General features: G+C 64.0%; 1 protein-coding gene and 1 long non-coding RNA gene across 5 annotated transcripts; one reads left to right on the top strand and one right to left on the bottom strand.

Annotated features, from left to right (window-relative positions):
• Positions 1 to 69: 69 nt before the first annotated feature.
• Positions 70 to 18,764, bottom strand: MAPK8IP1 (mitogen-activated protein kinase 8 interacting protein 1). Of its 3 annotated transcripts, none has more exons than XM_077863006.1 (12): positions 18,607 to 18,764; positions 7,882 to 7,987; positions 5,773 to 6,084; positions 4,218 to 4,299; positions 3,124 to 3,936; positions 2,866 to 2,941; positions 2,106 to 2,278; positions 1,811 to 1,920; positions 1,587 to 1,703; positions 1,418 to 1,488; positions 1,184 to 1,282; positions 70 to 878 (listed from the first exon to the last, which is right to left on the bottom strand). In XM_077863006.1, exons 1-12 carry the CDS (start codon positions 18,705 to 18,707, stop codon positions 806 to 808), a joined length of 2,133 nt encoding a protein of 710 aa, XP_077719132.1. In that variant the 5' UTR covers positions 18,708 to 18,764; the 3' UTR covers positions 70 to 805. The 3 variants fall into 3 exon arrangements, with proteins under 3 accessions (XP_077719132.1, XP_077719133.1, XP_077719134.1); XM_077863007.1 differs by lacking the exon at positions 18,607 to 18,764 and adding an exon at positions 9,064 to 9,546; XM_077863008.1 differs by lacking the exons at positions 5,773 to 6,084; positions 7,882 to 7,987; positions 18,607 to 18,764 and adding an exon at positions 5,151 to 5,369.
• Positions 6,349 to 12,291, top strand: LOC144292557 (uncharacterized). Of its 2 annotated transcripts, none has more exons than XR_013359954.1 (4): positions 6,349 to 6,555; positions 7,912 to 8,083; positions 11,284 to 11,495; positions 11,886 to 12,291. It is a non-coding gene; the product is annotated as an uncharacterized LOC144292557 (long non-coding RNA). The 2 variants fall into 2 exon arrangements; XR_013359955.1 differs by lacking the exon at positions 6,349 to 6,555 and adding an exon at positions 6,562 to 6,866.

Genomic DNA, 18,764 nt, shown 5'->3' with positions numbered 1-18,764 from the left:
TTTCCTGGCACAGACACCAGCGGGGGGCGGGGGGCGGGGGCCAGGGGGCACGAGACACACCCACTGCGGTCCAGACAGGAAATGGCACTTTAATAGTTGTGGCCAGGGTGGCAGGACCAAGCTGGGGCTACGGCCAAAGCAGCCAAGAGGCCCTGGCTGGCCCGGGCCAGTCGAGAAGCCTCCTTTTCCTGCCGGGACGGGGCCCTGCCGCAGCTTTCTTCTTCCCTGGCGAGGTCCCACCCGTGCCAGGGGCCAGCGTGACGGCCACCCGGAGGCCACACAAGTGACAGAGCTGGGAACAGGGACCGCACCCCCACCTGCTGCGAAGTCCTGGGGAGGTGGCTGGGCTCAGCCTGAGCTCAGGGCCTCCGGCTGGGGTTGGGAGCTGGGGGTGGGGTGGGCACTGGCGGGCGGCACGGGCTTCGTCAAAGTAGGAGCCTTTGCCAGAAAGCCGGAGGCCCAGCAGGGGAAGTGAGGCCCAGGACGCGACAACAGGGCCCTCTGCTCCTGCAGTGGACATCCTTCCTGGCCAGAGGCCTGACACCCCTCAGCCCAGCAACCCCCCAATCCCCAGGCAGCCTGCTCTGTCTTCCATAGATGAATCTAGTCCCATATATTACAATAAACTGCATTTGCCTCTCCCCATAAACCCCGCCCTCCCCCACCCTCGGCCAGAGGCCCCCACTTCCCCATCCTCTGGTGGTGACGGGTGCCCCTCCTCAAGCGGTGCTGTGTCCTGTCAGCAGCCAGCTGTCCTGGCCGCGGGCCCGAGGGCCCGGGGGATGTAGAGGGCCGGGCAGCGCTGCTACTCCAGGTAGATGTCTTCCGTGGGGCACGTGTACTCCACGAACTGCTTGTAGAACTGCTGGAAAGCTCTCCTAGGAAGCAGGCAGACACACGTGACGGGAAGAACGGGCTCTCCACCCAAGGCTTTTAAACTGGAGCCTCGGGGTCCCTGGGTAGGGCTCAGGGTCCCCCCAACCGAGCTGCTTGGCTCTGTTCTCTACACACTGTGCTTCCCGGGGAAGACTTCAGTCGAAGGAAGGGCCCAACCACCAAAACGTTTGGGGGCTCCTCCAGACCCTGCAGCCCTGACACCAGGCCACGAGGCGTGGAGAGCTGTGAGGAGGACTAGGGTGCACTCCAGGGCTGGGTGCTCGGCAGGACACACACACGGACATACCCCACGGATTCTGCGAGGGCTTTGGTGGATTCCTCGGACACAAAGACATGGCAGGCAAACCGGTGGTCAGCGGGGTGCTTGGTGATGAACCCAAAGTACCTGCGGGAGGGCAGCCGTCTGTGTGAGGGCGGGACGAGGGCCCAGACCCCTCCAGGCATACCCGCAGACCCGCACCCTACCGTAATGGCTCCGGGCCGCCCCCCTAGGCCTCACTCTCTGTCCCCTCCCACTTACTTGTTGTTCTTTGGATGGTATCCACAGAAAGAGATGTTTTTCAACTGGAAAAAGTGGCTACATTTATTCCCCTACGGGAGGGAGAAGAGAGGCAGGGCATCATCAGCCTGCAGGGGCCACGGGTGGGAGATCTGGTGGCGGGGCTGGGGGCCGGGGCCAGGGCGGTCACCTTGGCCTCCTGGGAATCATCAGCCTTGACGCCGATCTTCACGCCCCGCACGCTGATCTCCAGGACGCAGCTGGATGGCGGGTTAAAGTGCACGGTGAGCCGGCGGGTGGTGGCGATCTGGGGGGGAGGGACAGGAATCAGGCGCTGGGCGACCCTCTCCCCGGAAGAGGAGGGGGACTGGGCTGGGGGTGGGCGCCCCTCCAAGGGGGACAGGGAACAGGCACCTTTTGCATAGCGGCACAGAGCACGTCGTTGCCCTTGTGGTAGGGGACCTGGACCGAGCCCAAGAACTTCACCCGGAACTGGTCCACCCAGTCACTGTTTTTGGTCAGGGCTGGAAGGCAAGCGCGAAGTGAGGAGTGGAAGTGCCAGCGGAGGGGCCACCAACCCCAGATGTCCCAACTTGGCTGGGCCTAATGTCATCTCTGCGAGGGCCCTTCCTGACGGTGTGAAGTCTCCTGGCAGCGAGTCAGGGAAGGGCAGACGGGGGCCCAATGGCGAGGAGGGGAAGGACACTACCTGCCATATGTTCAGGCTCCTTGGTGACCTCGATGGCATAGTAGGCAGGAAAGACGCCCCGGGCGCCCGTGCGCATGTTGTAGGCTTCGTACCAGTAGTCCTCGGCCTGGAGCTCCACCAGCAGGGGGTCGTCCACCTCCAGCTCAAGTTCGTCTTCGTGTCGAGGCACAAACCTGTCCCCCACCAAGGGCACGTGAGGAATTCAGCACCAGGGCCTCCCGAGCCATCTGCTCGCCACGCTGCTCTGAGGTCAGGTGGCCACAACAGCAGCACTAGTTCAATAAACCCCCTCGAAGTCTCCCGAGCCTGTGATAACGTTAGTTCCTGGGCGAGAGTAAGATCACACAGACGTGCACCTGCCACTGAGCTGGCGGGCTAAGGGAGGAAGTGCCCACAGCCACTCAGGGGAACCAGAGGTAACCGGGAGGGAGCACTTCCCCGGGAGGGAGGTGAGGAGTGTGCCTTGGTGTGGTCGGGCATCATCTCTGCTGGGTGCCCTCTGGGGCTCCGGCCCCCAGCCACACTACGTGCTCCATCCCGGACCCTGGCAACGCAGGAAAGGCCACACTGCACTGACCCATCCCCTCCCATCACCCTGCTCTGAGTTCCACCACGATGGATGCCATCCCCCTGGAGCCAAGTGGAGGGAGGAATGCCAGTGCTGGGGGCTGCGTCCAGGCCACGCAGAGATGGCAGGGGCATGGGGGTGGGGGCAGGTGGCCCCAGTGTTGCCTGGGCACCCCAACCCTGCTGCTCTTACCTGAATATGGCCCGGTGTGTCTGCTCCTGCTCCTCCCCGTTGATGACACAGGAGAAGAGCCCGAAGGACTCCGCACCTGTACGAGGGGGGTGAGCTGGAGAAGAACCGTCCCACTTCCGGCTGAGGTTGCGGTGGGGGGCAGTAGCAAGTGCTCAGTCCCGATGCCCTGAGGTAGGCGGGCCAGGCCACCTTCCAGGGACACCCTCGGTCTGGCTCTCCCTCATCCCAGGTCCCCTACCGCGCCTGCTGCAGACTCACTGGAGGAGCGAGAGCGGCCACTCATGAAGACGTTCAGGAACTTCTTGGAGAAGTGGACGTCGGGCTCGTCGGGCGTGGAGTCCTCGGAGAGGCAGGCTGAGGGCCGTGGCCGGGGGGCCTCCTCGTATTCCTCCCCGATGGCCGACTCATAGGGTGACGAGGCAGAGGCGCAGTTGTCATAGACGGTGGCCGAGTCGCTCTCGTCGCTGTAGTCCCCGAAGCACGGCCGCAGGCTCACCAGCTCCAGCTGTGCGTGCTCATCCACCACCAGCGTGTACTTGACCGAGTCGTAGGACAGGGCGCTGGTGTCCGAGCTCAGCGAGGCCCGTGGAGGTGGCGGCGGCTCCCCAAGGCTCCCCCGCCACCCTCCGCCCGGCGGCTCGGCCCGCTCCGGGGACGACAAGCAGTCGAAGCCCTCGTCCTCCTCGCTGATGGAGGGGTGCGGCCGCCCCGCGGTGGAGGGGTAGGTGGCAGGGTCTGGATCGGAGCTGACGGACATACGGCTCTCGGCCGGCGGCAGGAAGGCGGAGGTGGGCTCCGCAGGGTCCGGGGGCCTCTGCACCGGTGTCAGGTAGATCTCCTCGGTGGCCTCTAGCCGCACGTCCGCCTGATAGTGGATGCGATCTCGATGCGAGTGGCCGCGGCTACTCGGCGGGGCGGCGGGGGGGCCGCCGGGAGGGGCCATCTGCGTGGCGGTGCTGCGGCGGCAAGGGCTGTCGGTGGAGGTGCCTCGGTCCTTGGTGGTGGTGGGGCTGCTCGGGGGCGGCAGCTCATCGCTCAGGCAGATGTGCTCATGTGGAGGCGTCTGCTCCCCTGGAGGGCAGGCAGGTCAGTGCTAAAGGCAGGTGGACTCGTCCCTGACTCCCAGGCCACCTGCCCCCTCCACTCGGCATGTGGGACACAGAAACCAGGGGAAGGCTCCGGGGCCAGTGCTCTCACTCCCACCCCAGCTGACTTCAGATGGGCCTGCTCCAGGCTATGGGACGGGCAGTTTACCTCAACTCGGCAAGATGGAGAGATTGCCCAGGTTTGCTCTCTGCAGGGGAAACTGAGTCAGGGCAGGTAGAGGTCCGGGTAAGGGAAGGAAGACTTACCGGTCTTCAGGGGTGATGATGACCGAGACACCCGATCCTGCCAACTGTGCTTCTTGCCCAGAGAATTATTATTCAGTGTGTCCTGTGCAGAAAACAAAAGGCCCTTGTGACAGAAGCAGTCAACAGTGCCCGGCACAGGGAGGCCCTGGCCCTGCCCCCATCAGGCCATCCCTAGGGCGTTTGCTGCACCCCCCGCCACACACACACATACACACTGGCCAAGGGCCTCACCCCCAACCCTCTTCAAACAGGCAGGAGGGGTGGCAAGTCATGGCCCTCCTGGCCAGACCTACTGGCTCTGGGAAGCTGGCCAACCCTTGGGGAGATGCTCTTATCAGCCTCAGCAAAGGTGCTGATGGCCAATATGTGTGCTGGGGAGGGGGGAGGAGTGAGGGAGAAGCAAGAGCCATCTGGGGACAGAGCCAGACCCCCAGTCCCAGACATGGAGGCTTTCCGTGGTAGATGCTCACTTCCAGCCAAGTCCTGGAACTCAGGAAGCTATGATCTAGGGAAGGGGCAGGGACATTCTAGGAAAAGTTGAAAAAAGGGCAAGGAAGGGTCTCCTAGCAGGTGGCCTGGGGGACCGGGATGAATCATCCACATGATGAATCAATAACATGGTTCCCCCACCCCTCCAGGAGCACATGACTGAGAAATGACAGATGTAGTTGTCAGCGGCCTGCCTTCCTGGATCTCTCGGGCTGCCCACCCCACGCGGTTGGTGTCCTGGGTCCCCTCTCCACCATGCCTCCAGGCAAGGCTCCCACACACACTATTTAGGCCCCCTCCCCTGGGAACACTCATAGGCTCTCACATGCAGGAGTTTGGCTGCCAGAATCCACCCCAGAGACTTGTGGGAAAGGGGCCAATCCTCTCCCTGCAGCCCCTGCACCCTTCACCCGCAGCCCCACCTCCCGAGCCCCTCGTCTGTACCTCTCTTGACTGGGCCTGGAAGACAAAGGGCCACAGCCGGCTCTCCCCCACCCTATTCAACCCTCCTTGGCATCCAGCCACCCAGCCCAGGGGCCCTGGGCCCCCAACTCGGCCAGGCAGCTCCACCTCCCTTGTCTCTCCCCTGCCTCCGGGAACTCCCAGCTGCCCACATCTCACTCTGGCGGCGGCCTCCGAGGTCCCCATCTCCTCCTCTTACCAACCCTCCATGACCTCCCCCCGCCCGCAAGGACCACTTCAGGTGCTCTCCTCTTGGGGCCCCACACCCCTGGGGGAAACCGCGCCCCAGCCTGAGGCCCGAGCTCCAAACTCCTGCAACTAGCCCTCAAAGGCCTGCCCTGTGCTCCCGAGCCCCCTGCTCGCCTACTACCCAGGTCCCCGCACTGTCCGTCCCGTCCCTCCACCCCTTCAGCCTCCCCGAGGCTCCAAAGCCCGTCGGCCCGCCCCGGCCGCTCGCAGGGCAGATCCCACCCGCCCGCCTGGGGTCCCGCGCGCCCGGCAGGCCCCTCTCCCGCGGCCCCTCGCGCCTCCCCGACGTGCTCCCCGCCCCCGCGCCGCCCCGGGGCGCCGCCCCTCCAGCCCCGCCCCGCGCCGCTCGCCTCACCTGAGACCGCGGCACCTGCGGGAAGAGGTTGAGCGTGGTGGGCCGCTTGGGCCGGTACGTGTCCCCGCCGCCCTGGCCCTGGCCCTGGCCCTGGCCCTGGCCCTGGCCGCGGGGCGCCGGCTCCTGGCGGGGCTCGGCCTCGGGCGGCCCCGCTCCCGGCCGCCGCGCCGCGCGCTCCTCCTCCTCGTCGTCGTCGTCCTCGGCGCCGGGAGTGTCGCCCGCCGCGTCGATCAGGTCCATCTGCAGCATCTCGGCCTGCAGCCGGCTCCCCGCGCCGCCGCCGCCCCCAGACAGCAGCCCGGAGCGCGGGGGCTGCGCGGCGCGGGCGGAGGGGCGTCAGGGGGCGGGGCCGCGCCGGGGGCGGGGCGGGGCGGGGCGGGGCCGAGGCCGCCGCGCACCGCCCCCCGCGCGGGCGAGTCCATTCCGCCGCCGCCGGGGGGGGCCGGGAGGGCGCGGGGGGCCCGGCGGGCGGGGGCGCGAGGACGCGCGGGACCAATCCGCGGGCGCCTTCGGTAGGCCGCAGCGCCCCCTCCCGCGGTGCCCCCCTCCGACTCCCGGCACCCTCCGGTTCCCTTGGCAACGGCCGGTGACCTCACCGGGGTTGTAAGCCGAGCCCAGAGTGAGGTCACCGCTGTTGCCATGGGGACGCAGGGTCGCCTAGGAGTTCGGGCCCCACAAGGGATGGAGGGAGGGCGGCGGGGCGAACAGGAGCAGCGAAGCGCGGCCGGAAGAGGGGTGCTGGGGGGAGGGGCACCCGCCCCGCGGAGGGTCCTCCGACCTGAGGTGCGCCCTCGGGCCGTCCCAAACCTCCGTAATTCCCGTCTAGTTTCCGCTCTGCCTCTGACTCCCCGGCACCCTGGACAGATCCCGGGCCTCCAATTCCCTCCCAGCTCCCTGCCTCCCCGCTTCCCGGGGCGGTGAGCGCTCGCCGGCAGGAGCGTGTGAAAGCCCCCCCCGCCCCCCGAGCTTGTCTGAGGCCCACAGGGTACCCCTCTGGCTAGTACTGCCGCCGGGACCCCGCTGGTTGCAGGGACCAGCCCTTCCCAAACTCTGCTGGTGCACGTGGGATGAAAGGGTGCGGGATTCCCAAACAGGTGTGCGGCCTTACAGAAGCTAGTCAGCGCCCTGGGACCATTCCCCACCCTTGCTGGCTGGGCCAGAGCAGGGAGGATTGGGGGCGGGGGGGGGGGGGGGGGTGGGGATTGCAGCGTTATCCCCACCCCTTGGTTTCCTCTTGCCTGGCAGGGCTTATAGGATCTCTGTAACAGGCAGCAGGGGGTCACCCAGAGACAGGCACCCCACCCCACCTCACACTGCAGCTCTCCTTTGCGGACTGATACCATGTCTGCGGTGGCCACACTCCCTCCAGGGGGCTCCCAGGAGCTCCGGGCTCTGCAATCTGGCCTGGTGCTTTGCCTCCCATTTCCTGGCCAGTGGCCCCTTCTTCCAAGAAGACACAGGGGGATCCCTATCCGACCCGAGCTACCTAGATGCTGAGGACCTCCTGGCAGGACTCACAACTTAGGGAACAGAGAGCCATTTGTCCTATGACAAAGCCAGAGGCCGAAAGCAGTGGCAACACCGCGTTAACCCTCCAGAGGAGCCTTTAGAACGGAGGCCCAGGGAGGGTCTGCGGGGCGGTCTGCGGGGCGACGTGGTGTGGTTTGGTGCAATGGCAGCTGAGGGAGTGCCTTGGCTCTTTATTGCCATCCCAAAGCACTGCAGATTCCACCCGCCTCCACCCTGCTCTGCCTCAGGCCCTCTGCCAAGGCCCTCTGGGAAGGGTTGAGGGTAGTCCTGGATCCTTTAACCCTGGCCCTAATGGCTACCGCCCTACATCTGAAGACCTCCTGCCCTCTCCCTTCTTGTGAGCAGTTGAGGGAACTGCCTCTTGCCTTAGCGCCTGGCAAAAACTACCAAAACATCCTGGTCGAGCACCCAAGATGTGTCAAGCGTTATACTGGGATGTGTTTCCTGGATGTCATTTCATTTAATGAGGACGCCATACAGACCCTGAAAGCCCTTTTGTAGATCTGGGGATGCCTTCACTCGTGTCCCGAGCCACCCTGCCCCCCGCACCCCCCAGGGCTCCTGAGAGTCCGCTCTTACCCGCAAGGACAGAGTATCTTTGCACTGCAGACTGATGCCACACTCCTCGGTGATCTCTGAGAGGTCTTCATCCTCAAACTCCTCCAAGCTGATGTCATGGGTGAGCCTGGTGAGGACAGGAAGCCAAAGTTACCAACCCAGGAGGACTACTTAGCCCACTGAAGTCTCCTAGTACTTCTTCCAAGGGGAAGGCCCCTTGAAGGCAGGTCACAGCCCCCAGAGGGAGGGAAAGGGGGAGGTTCCAGGTTACTTCAGCTCCTCCCGGCTGGGAGCTCTCCATTCTGTTGCCAACCAGGAGGCAGTGCCTAGAAGGCCCAGCTGGTCAGAGCCTCGGCTTTGCCAGAGAAGTGCCTCCCAGGGTCAAGGCAGGTGCTGAGGCCAGTTCACCCACGGAGAATGCAGAGTTGAGAAGGGACTCCAAGGGATGCCTGGAGCAGGGGGTTCCCTCATGCAATCCCTGCAGCGACAAAACCCTGAGATGCTGGCAGAGGCCCCTCCCCAGCCTCAGGAGAGTGCTCCATGCCCCCAGCCCAGGAAGGCCAATGCCTCATAAGCCCTGGGAGCAAGTGAAGGGAAATCTGGTGTCAATGTGGCGAGTTTCAGCCTGTTCCACCAGACTACACCTCCATTCTGTGTTCTCTGTTTCATCTCTTCAACCACAAAATCACTTGCCCAGCGCACAGACCCTGAACAGAAGGTTGCGGAGGGGTTGAAGAAGACCCGGGGTTGGGGCTAGGGGTGTCATGAGTTCAGGAGACAGACCAAAGCACATCAACACAACTCTAACTGGCTGTGCTAGAACCCTCTCCGCCCAGCCCCTGGGCCAGCCCTGTGCCCCCACCCTACTGCAGCAACTGTCTGCTTGTCCCCTATACCTGGCTCACCCCCAGCCCTGGGCACTCCACCTGGTTTGGTGTGGGTGGGACATTTAGGAGAATTCTGTTGGGGAAGTTGGGGCAAATTCTGAGCCTTTTCCCAAACATGAATAGGAGACTGAGGCACAGAACAACGGAGACCCAGGAGTCCAAGGTCACCCAGGATAGGTGGTGGCCCAACCCCCGGGGAGCTTAGGAGGCCCACACTCACGGCCTCTTGCCTCAGTCAGACCAAACAGAGCCCCAGAGCTCCATGGAGCTGCCCCCCAAGTGACCCCCCTCCCCCACCGACCCCTGTGCCCCCTACCAGCGCTCCCACTGATCCTCCAACCAGCTGTCATTGTCTGGGCTGGAATCCATCTTCAGCACCAGCTTCATGGAGAGCCCTGCCCGGCTGGGGGGCTGCAGGGCCCCGGGGCCACCCTCTCATGCCCAGAAGGGTTGGGAGGCCAGGGCTCAGGGCAGGGCTGGGGCCTCGGGCCTCCACCGCCTGGGCCTGCCTTTCCGCGTCCTGCCCGCTGCAGAAGCCCCGGGAGCTCATTAAAAATAGATGGGCCGGGAGGAGAGGCAGGGCCGCCGCGACCGCGACCCGGGCCCCAGCCCCAGCACTTCCCAGCCCAGCCCTCGGCTGCAGGCCGCTTCCCTCCCAGCCCGGCTGTGGCTGTGGCGCTGAAGCCACCGTGTCGTTGCCACCTCCCCCTCGGGATCGGGTTACTGCAATCGATGCCACTGGCTCCACCTGCCCTTCCAATGCCCCTGTGGGGGCTGCGGTGGCCCCCCTCCCTGGCCCAGGCTTGTAAGCAGATGGCAGAAATCTGGGATGTCTCCCCCCAAAAGCCAGCCCTGATCTGCTTTAAAGGGCCAGCGCCACATTCAGGGTGCCTGGTGGGAAGGTGGGGGGGCTTCGGAAATTCTCCAGGGCTGGACGCCCCCACCCACACGGCCGCGCGCTCTGCCCTCACACCTCCTGGGGAGGCTTCTGTGGGCCCAGGCGGCGGCGGAAGAGCAGTGGCGGGTGACCACGCCAGGGGTAGCGGGATGCAGGACCCTCCCCTCCCCAGAGCCGGCACAGCCAGGGCGAGGGGTGGGTGGCCCAGGTGCGGACCCCTCAGGCCAGGGCTGGAAGGCCAAGGCTTTTGTCCCCGCCGAGTGCCAGCCACAGAAGCTCAGCGCCAGCGGGATCCGACCAGGACCAGGGAGCTGCACAGACCAGGTGCTCCTTGAGGCCGCTTCTGACCTGGAGCCCGGGGCCTGGCAGCCTCCGGCTGGGGAAGGTGCGGTGTGGAAGCGGGGGCGGGGGGGGGGGGGGGGCGGGGGGCGGGTGGTGGCGCTGGGCCGGCCCAGAAGCCAGAGCGGCCCAGCTGCCTGACCAGTGCCGCACAGCATCTCGGGCCCGGGGAGGAGAATCGGGCCCCACGGAAGTGGTCACTACACCCCGGCTGCCTGGACAGGGTCTCCGCCGGCACCAGAGAGCCGCAGGGCCACTGGCATCCCACCCGGAGGTGCCCTCTGGTGCCCCCTACTCTGCCACTAGTCCTTGCGCACCTCCTCTTCCTCCTCTTCCTCTGCCGGTCCAGCCCAGCTCCTGCCTCCGCAGCCCCAGGGCTCCCCGATGGCCCGCTCAGCTCCGTGTCCCCATGCCGGAAGCACCCCACCCATCCACCATCAGGCAAAGCTGCCAGAAACAACACCCTTCTGCCTCCCACTCCAAACTCCCTAAGGTTCCCGGCTAGTGGCAGACTCCTTGGCCTGGCATTCAAGGCCTCCAGCTGTGTGTGACGGCCTGCCCCTCCTGCACCCGCCTCCCCGGCTGTCCAGTGTTCCGTTGGGGCACCTGGCAGGCTGCTCAACCCAGGCTTGCTGGAAGAAGGCCTGGTTAAGCCCACTCCTCCAGAAAGCCCTCCTGGCTTCCCTGTGCCAGTGCCTTACAGCCCTGGCAACACTCCCCGGTCCCCATCATTCCGGCCTTGGGTGTCACCATCTGCATGGATGCAGGCAATGCGGTGGGACAGACAGGCCCGGGCCTCCATCAGACACCCCACCAAGATACCAAGCCGCTCCAAAGGTGGATGGGGCTCCCGTCACCCGCCCGTGTACCCAGCGGGTGATGCGTGCAGGTCCCCACCCTCCCAGCTCCACGTGGACTGTATGCTCCTGGAGGCTAGAGCTGGTGAGGTCGTCTTGCACACACGAGGCACGCGGTACACGCCTGCTAGACGTTTGTCAGGGGACATCCTTAGCGTGTCGACCTGCTCCTCTCAAACTGAGGTGTTCAGGGCAGGCCTGCATGCAGGGGAGCTTTCTCTGCTCATCTCTATGCGCTCCGCAGTGCCCCGCATCCCACGTCCCAGGATGGCAGGGGTGGGGGCAGGTGGGGACAGCTGTAGCCTCTTCGCAGCTAAGGGCACCGAGGTTAACCGGGCAGTGGGGGGAAAGCGCGGAGCTGGGCTGCAAAGCCTGCACTGGTTTCCAGATCCAGCGGGGTGGGTGAAGGCACTTTCTTTTAACTGACTTTTTTTCTCATAAGTGAGGCAGGATGGCACGAGTTGCGGGTTCAAATCCTGACTCCTTCACTGAGGAGGAGCGGCCTCTCCATCTCCTAAGCAGCTGCCTCGCCCCGGCCGCCAACCTCTCCGTGCTCTGCATCTCCTTCAATCCTCACTACAATCTGGCGAGATGGTCTTGTTTTGCCCATTTTCCAGATGAGGAACCCTAAGGCTCAGACGGCAGCTGCCATGGGTCTGTGGCTCCCCTATATATAACATGAGGCGACCTACACCTGCCCACCCACCTCGAGGGCACCTCGGGGATTAACAGGGTGGGCCGGTTGTGAACTGCAGAGTGCTGTGAGGGGGTCACGGCCAAGGAACAAGGGGATGGACTGGTCAAGCGGTCCCCTTTGCAAGTCACCCCCCAACCCGCCCTGGCTCTGCCCTGAGCTCCTGTTTCTCTAGGCACTGGATGTTCTGGGTCTGGGGGGGGGGTGGAGCGGGAGGGAGGCTTGTTGGGGGGAAAGTTTCATAGACCCTGGGGCCCTCTAGGCTCAAGGAAGGCAAGTGCAGGGAGGAAGGGAGGAGGGAGGAAAAGCTGGAGGGGAGGAGGGAGAGAGGTCCTCTTCTGATCCCACAGGCCCACCTGTGCCCCGAGACTGGAGCCCTGAGCACCGGGAGGCCACCTCAAGCTGAGTCACGCCGCCTGTGCAGGTCGGCATCCCTGACCTCCAGATCGGGAGGCCTCAGCGGCTTCGCCTTCAGAGGCAGCCTGTCCGTCCGTCAGACCTGCCTGCCCGCTCGGGTCTCATCCGTGTTAACATTTGGTGGCTCTGTGTCGTGTGTCTACTCTCCTGAGACCTCCCTCACCTTTGGGGTCTATTTGAGACCCCCTCTCCCTGCATGAACCTTCGGGAGCCCCAGTCCTTCCTTCTGGCCAGGCTGGCTCCTCCCGGCGCTCTGAACACGCTGCCCCCGCCCACCGCCCCGTGCTCCCCACCTCTTCCTGCCACGAGCTCTCCAAAATAAATACGCCTTCATGCTCTCATGCTTATTACGTGTCCTCTTCCCTTCCACATGCTGTCACGTCTCCCTGCTGTCCCCGGGCCACCGACGGCAGCCCAGCCCTCTCCAATCTGCCGTTTCAGCCCCGGAGCGGGCTGAGTTAGGAGTGTGTGCAAAGTAAGGGTTAAGTGGCGAAGTGCTGAGGCTTTAGCTGAGCAAGGCCAAACCTGAGCCAGGCATTTGGCTGTCCAGAGGCCGCTCTGGCCTTCCCGTTCCCGGCTCTCTGGGAGGGAGGTAAGGAGGCCAGCTGAGTGACCTTGGGTCCTGGCCGTGGTGCCCCACGGGCCCCTCTCATGACAGAGAGCATCTGGGGTTCAAGTGTCCAGCTTGTCCCTCTGCCACCCTGAGAGTGCCGAGCAAAGAGGTGGCTCCCATGGGTTCTCCGCTAGGCCAGGCTCCCCATTTCCCTCTGGCCCCCCTACAGGACGTCCTCCCTTGGGCAGCCAACAGCAACACCTAACACGCAAATCTGGTTTGGTCACCCCCGCCCAGCTCAGAATCCCTTAGTAGCTCCCCCTGGCCCTGAGGGAAATTCCCTTTGGCCTGAAGGCTCAGTAGGCCCTCCGCTACCCTGGGGTGTCATCGCCCCCCTGCCCTGCCTACCCCCCTCCAGCTCTCTCGGCTCCGGCCCCACGGCTCTCCCAAAGCCTTCCATGACTTCCCTGCCCAGGCCAGACAGCCCTGCTACGGGCTCTCTTCGGCCCACCTGCTGGTGTTTCTGGATCACTGTGATTGTACCTCTGGGTTCTGCGACCAGTGAGGGCTCCCAGTAGAGGCCGTGGGACCATGTCTGTCTTGATCAATGTGGTGCCTGGTAGGTACTTCATAAATGCTGACAGAATGAACCACTGGTCTTTCTAGATTTTCCCCGTGGAATTCTCTAGGTCAGCTGCCCTTCCAGCCCCACTTTCTGTCCCCACCCGTGTCAGAACCTGGGGTAGAACGTACAGAGGCCTGGGAAGCTGGTGCCGCTGGGGACCGGGGTCGCCGGGGTGGGGGGAGCCCTCAGACCTCCCTCTGCATCCAGCCCTCAGCTCTGAGTGGACGCTGGGTCAGGCCAGGGCGATCCCTCCAGTCTCTACCTCTCCTTCCCTGGCCGTGTCCACACTGGAGTCCTTGCTGGTGAAAAACGGAGTCCAAGCCCGGAAACAAGTCCTGAGGGCCCATCCCTACTTGGGGTTATAATGGGTCTGGTGTGTTGAAAGCGCTCGGAGCTGTGGGATCCGGTGATTTTGGTTTTTGAAAAGCTGCCCTGAGAAAACAATCCCACGTGGGGAACCTTTATGCACAACGTCGCGTCTTCCACGTAACCACAGACGACACAGAACAACCAAACAGCTCAGCGTGGGGCTGGCCGGCCGGGCTGTGCAGGGACGGAAGGTTACAGGGTCTCTCTGGCGACAGGATGCGGCCTGGGCACGAACACGTGAGGGGGCAACTCGCTGATGGAGCAATCGCGGGCCCGTGGGTGGAATCGCGGGCAGGAGGCCGTGGGCTCTGGGGAGATCTGCCTCCTCTGCTGCCCGAGAACCTGGCAGGGCAGGTCGTACCAGCCTGGCGCAAGGCTGCCACTGGGCCCGGGCTGCTGGCCTGGCTGGGCTCTCCTGAGGGCCGGGCCCTCGCCGTCCCCTGGGCAACGACTCCCAACCCTGGTTCTGATCATGCACAGGGCCCGAGCCGGGGGACCCCCCGGGGACCACCCCCCCAGGATACCCAAGGCAGGAAGGAGGGCGGAAGGCGCAGGAGTGAAGCACCTTGCTGGCAGCTCCCTGGGCCACAGTGGGCAGGCCCACGTCGGGGCTGCTGGAGACTTTGTCAATGAAAATATAAGAGGGGGGCCAGAGGGGATCCCTGGGTGGCGCAGCGGTTTGGCGCCTGCCTTTGGCCCAGGGCGCGATCCTGGAGACCCGGGATCGAATCCCACATTGGGCTCCTGGTGCATGGAGCCTGCTTCTCCCTCGGCCTATATCTCTGCCTCTCTCTCTCTCTCTCTCTCTCTGTGACTATCATAAATAAATAAAAATTGAAAAAAAAATATTTAAAAAAAAAAAAAAGAGGGGGGCCGGGGACAGAGATCACATCCTAGAATGGGTAAGAGCCCCTAAGCAGGGCTGGTGGCGGTGACCCCATTTTGTAGGATCCATGGTGTGGGGAGCCCAAGCCAAGAACCCTGAGACCGACTTCAAGGCTCAGACATCAAAGAGGTGGTGGGGGGAGGGCACCCTGCCGTGGCCCTGTCCCAGCAAGTGAGGCAGGTCAACGCCGCGCCCCCACACTGGGGGTTCGCTGGTTTGGGGGGCTGCCCAGAGCCTAGGGTGGGGGAGGGCAGCTCCAGCAGCAATAGCTTTGCAGTCACCCCGCGGAATCGGGGCTGCTGGAACCTGAGGCCGGCTCCCTGCTCTCTGCTGCCCCCTGGGTAGGAATGTTCTGAGGCCCCGGTGGGGCTCTCTAAGCTGGGCCGCCCCGCATCTGTGGTCTGTCCCCACCCTCTCCAGGCGCCCCAGGTGCCTCCCCCAATGCCCTGCCCCGAACGCTCCAGTGGGTCCCCAGGGAAGGGTCACCCTCTGCAAACTCAGGAGGTCTCCTCCTAATTTTGCCTCCGTGCCCACCAAGCCTCTCATGGCCCACAGGGTGTCCCATCCCCAAGGGGCCCAGCACCCGGACCCCTGGCGCCCCAACCCCTCAGGGCACATACCTCAGCAAGTGGGTGAAGCCAGCCCCCCAGTCTTCCTCCTGTCCCCTCCTGCCCCCCCCCCCCCGCCAGGTCCCAGGCAGGAGGGCCCAGCGACCCTCCTGAGACAGCGATCCAGGGCTGCCCTTCCTGCTAAAGCCCTGCCGCCTCCGACGGGCCGGGGCCCTGGGCCTCTGACCGCCCCTGCTGGCCCCTCTGGCCAGCCCTCGTCTGTCTGTCCATGTCCCCTCTACACGGCCACCTGCATGATGGTCGGGCAGTGCCTGCGCCTGCGGAGCAGCTGACCAGGGAGGCCGCCAAAGTGCAAAGTCAAGTGAGCAAAGGAACAGCCACATGTGTACCGTCCTGGGGGGAGAATGAGGAGCTCTCTGCGCCCCCCTCGGTGGCCACAGCTCCATCCGCAAGGCAGCAGGGCGACGTAAAAGCCACACCATCCGGCAGCCAGGAGGCCCAGGGTCTGCCACTCGCCATCTCCTGCGCCCCCCTCAGTAAACGGGGAGGGGTGGCGGGGAGGAGGAGGTTTCTGAGGTCCCCTCATCCACGGCTCTCCTCCCACGTGTCCTGGACTGCCCATGGGCACCCGGCGTCACCCCACAGGCACCGTCCCACTGTCCCTCCCCTTTATCCCACCCACCCAGCTCAGTGTATGCGTTGGGTACGTTTCTAAAGTCTCTTTTCTGGAGTTTTCCTTACAATGAACAGGTATCACTTGAGTTTTAAATTCGCTTGTCTAATTTTGTAAGTTACAGAAGTGACCTATGCTCCTTGCAGAAATAAGATGTCAAATGATCATGGAAGTGCGTAAAATAAGTGAAATCCCTCCCCCGATACCACATCCGGAGGTAACTGCAGGTAACTGGATGGAGCATTTCTACAATCAGAAGGGGGAGCAAAGAAGGAACACCTGTCTATTTAAACCAACCAGCAGCAAACAAATGCTCCCTCTCTGGCTTCCACGTCCACCCCGTGCTTACTCCCTGCACACCACCCCCCGCTATTCCAGAGCTCCCCCTTTTCAGGGTGGCCCTGAAGCCAGACTGCCTGCATTCAGACCCCACCTCTGCCACCCTAGCCTCTGTCTGCCTCCGTTTCTTCATCTGCAAAGTGGGGATAATAGTAACGCTCTGTTTATACAGCCCTGGTGAGGATGCTCTTGCGTAGAAAGCCCTTGGGAGGGTGCTGGGCAAAGTGAGCGCCTCCCCGGGGCCAGTGTCCCCCCCACCCCCTTATCCTCTGACAACACACACTGTTATGCTCTGAGCTCCAGGAGGACAGCGCACAACTGATCCTTCATAATAACCCAGTACAGCATTACTGAGCGCCTACTCTGTGCCGGGCACTGGGCAGGCCGAAGTCTAGGGACTGCCTCCTATGCCTTCTGGAAGCTGACAGCAGTGCTGGGGGCACACACACAGTAACAACCACAGCCCTGCGTGAACGCAGCTCTCCGCAGCCCTTGAAACACTCAACACGTGTCCCATCCAAGTCCCAGGACCGTCCTGAGCAGGAGCCAACAGTCTTGGGGCACACAGCTAAGGAGGCTGAGCCAGCCTGCACACCCAGGCCAGTCGGATCCATGACCACGAGAGAGCGGCAACACCCAGGGTTATCCCGAGCTGGGTGAGGGGCCAGGCGAGGCAGGACAAGGGAAAGGTCAGCGGGGGCTGCTGGAGTAGGCAGGGTAGGCCACGTGGGGCTGGAGACACTGCCCTTATTATTTCCAGAAGCTGCCCTTGTCCCCACGGCCAGGCCATGGTGTCCTGGAGGGCTGGCCCACGCCTTGGCCGTGGCGCACTGCTGTTCTCACCCACCTGGCCCAGATTGCATACTCACTGGCTGGCGTCCACCTCATCAGTCCCTCTCACTAAAGCATCCAGGATAACCTGCCTGCCAGGGGAGGGCACTGTCACCTGGGGGTCTGGGAGCAGGTGGAGGGAGGCAAAGCTGTCCTCCGGGCCACAGACAGGGCCTGGCGACCGAGTGGACTGAACACCCAGAGACGGCCCAAGGCTCTGACTTCCGCGGGGTCCTCAGGCAAACCACTGCCTTGCTGAACCTCGATCTTGTCATCTATAAAATGGGCAGACCGACCCCCACGGCCATGAGGGTAAACGAGCCTGCCCATGGGAAAGCTCCGAGCAGTGATGAGCTATATAAATGCTCACCAGCATGGAGGGCAGACACTTGTTGAGCACCGACTTGATGCACACGAAGGAATCAATATTAGCTCACCTGTCAGATGGGACTGTCAGGTCGCTCAGCTAGCAAGTGGTGGAGCTCGAATTTGAACCCAGGTCCCTCTCAGCTGTTCCACTGCAGAGGGGCCTCCCAGCAGGAAGGCAATATTTGCCTCTTGGCAGCTTGGCCAGGGGAAACTGGTCTCAGACCTCAGCCTCATTATTCAAGAGGCACCAATCACAAAGGCCCCGGCCCTGGAGCCCTCACACTTGGCCTCCTCCATCTGGTCCCCTCCCTCTGGTCTTCCCAGCTTCTCAGCTCAGGGCCTCAAGGGAAGTTTCTACTGCTGCTGATGCCATTAGAGATCCTCAGGGGTTCCTACCCACCTGAGGGCCAGGGAGCCAGCAACCCCTTGGTCGGAGAGGGGCTGGCGCCAGAGCCCAGCTGGGGCCCGGCTGGGGTGGGGGGCCCAGGAGAGGGGAAGGCGCCGGCTCATTAGATGGAGAAACAATGGGGTACGTCTAGGCCTCCTCCTAGGCTCTGGAGCAGTTACACTGTCTTCTTCCTCCTCTCCAAATGGGGCCAGGATTATGGTGGAGGGATATCCATCCCTTGCCCACAACACCCACTGCCCGCTTCCCTAAAATCCACCTCCCAATTGCCTAATAGCAGATAACCGGCAGAGAGGGGGGAGAAAGGGAGCTCAGACCACGGTCCTGGGGACCTGCTCCAGCAGGGAAACCTTCCACCCAGTGTCCTTGGCTACTCCTGGGCTGTCCAAACCAGACTCCCTCAACCAAAGCTGGGCGTAGTGTCTCCTGAATGGGTTGGAGCCTTCCGTGCCTGCACACACCTGACCAGGTCAGTGCTTGCCCACCCAAGTCCACAGGGGTCCTGACCATGCCAGTCCTGGGAGTTAGGCCCCTCTGACCAGACAGGGCTGGGGGAGGGGCCCACGACTTCCTCCTTCCGGCACCAAGGTTGTCAGTTGCCCCAAGAAACTGGGAGCCACGAGGCACCCCATCCCCGCACCCATGTCTATTCAGAATCCTGTGGACTGGGCAGAAGCAGAGCATTAGCCTGCCTGCCTCCTCCGCTGTCTCAATCCGGACCCCAGGCCCTGCCGCAGTCCCAAAGTGGGGGAGAAGGCGGCCTCTGCGCCCCCCCCCCAATTCCCTCTAGAATCTCCTAGCCTGGGGCATGGAATGGCGGAGGGAGCCGCACCGTTGGCTCTGCAGCGGCTATCCGGCGGGACGGGGGGCTGAGGGGGTTTCTGGGGACCCTGCCCAGGGAGGAGACCCCCTCCCCGCGCAGCCCCTGCGTTCCCCGGGTCGGTGTGTGCGTGTTGGGGGCGGCGGGCGGGGGGCGGCGGGCGGCGCAGATTACCCGGGCCGAAGGGCGGGGCGCGGCGGCCGGGGACTCTCACCTGAAATTGGGCGGCGACGCGATGTGCAGCCCCAGGAACGGGGAGGCGGCAGGCGGGGACGCGGCCCCCCCGCCCAGGCCGCCGCTCTCTCGCTCCGCCATTCCCCGGCACAGCCCTGGCCATCCGGGCGGAGCGCGGCGCAGAGGCGGCGGCGAAGG

This window comes from Canis aureus, chromosome 21 (genome assembly GCF_053574225.1).
Source record: "Canis aureus isolate CA01 chromosome 21, VMU_Caureus_v.1.0, whole genome shotgun sequence".
In the NCBI taxonomy this organism is placed as follows: domain Eukaryota; kingdom Metazoa; phylum Chordata; class Mammalia; order Carnivora; family Canidae; genus Canis; species Canis aureus.
This window is presented reverse-complemented; position numbering and strand designations above follow the sequence as displayed.

Bases quoted from the DNA above. Each gene is read 5' to 3' on its own strand.
- MAPK8IP1 (XM_077863006.1), bottom strand. From the start codon at position 18,707: ATGGCGGAGCGAGAGAGCGGCGGCCTGGGCGGGGGGGCCGCGTCCCCG. The intron at 6,085-7,881 runs GTAAGAGCGGAC...CGCGCCGCGCAG, and splicing joins AAGATACTCTGTCCTTGCGG to CCCCCGCGCTCCGGGCTGCT. The intron at 3,937-4,217 runs GTAAGTCTTCCT...CCTGCCCTCCAG, and splicing joins ATCATCACCCCTGAAGACCG to GGGAGCAGACGCCTCCACAT.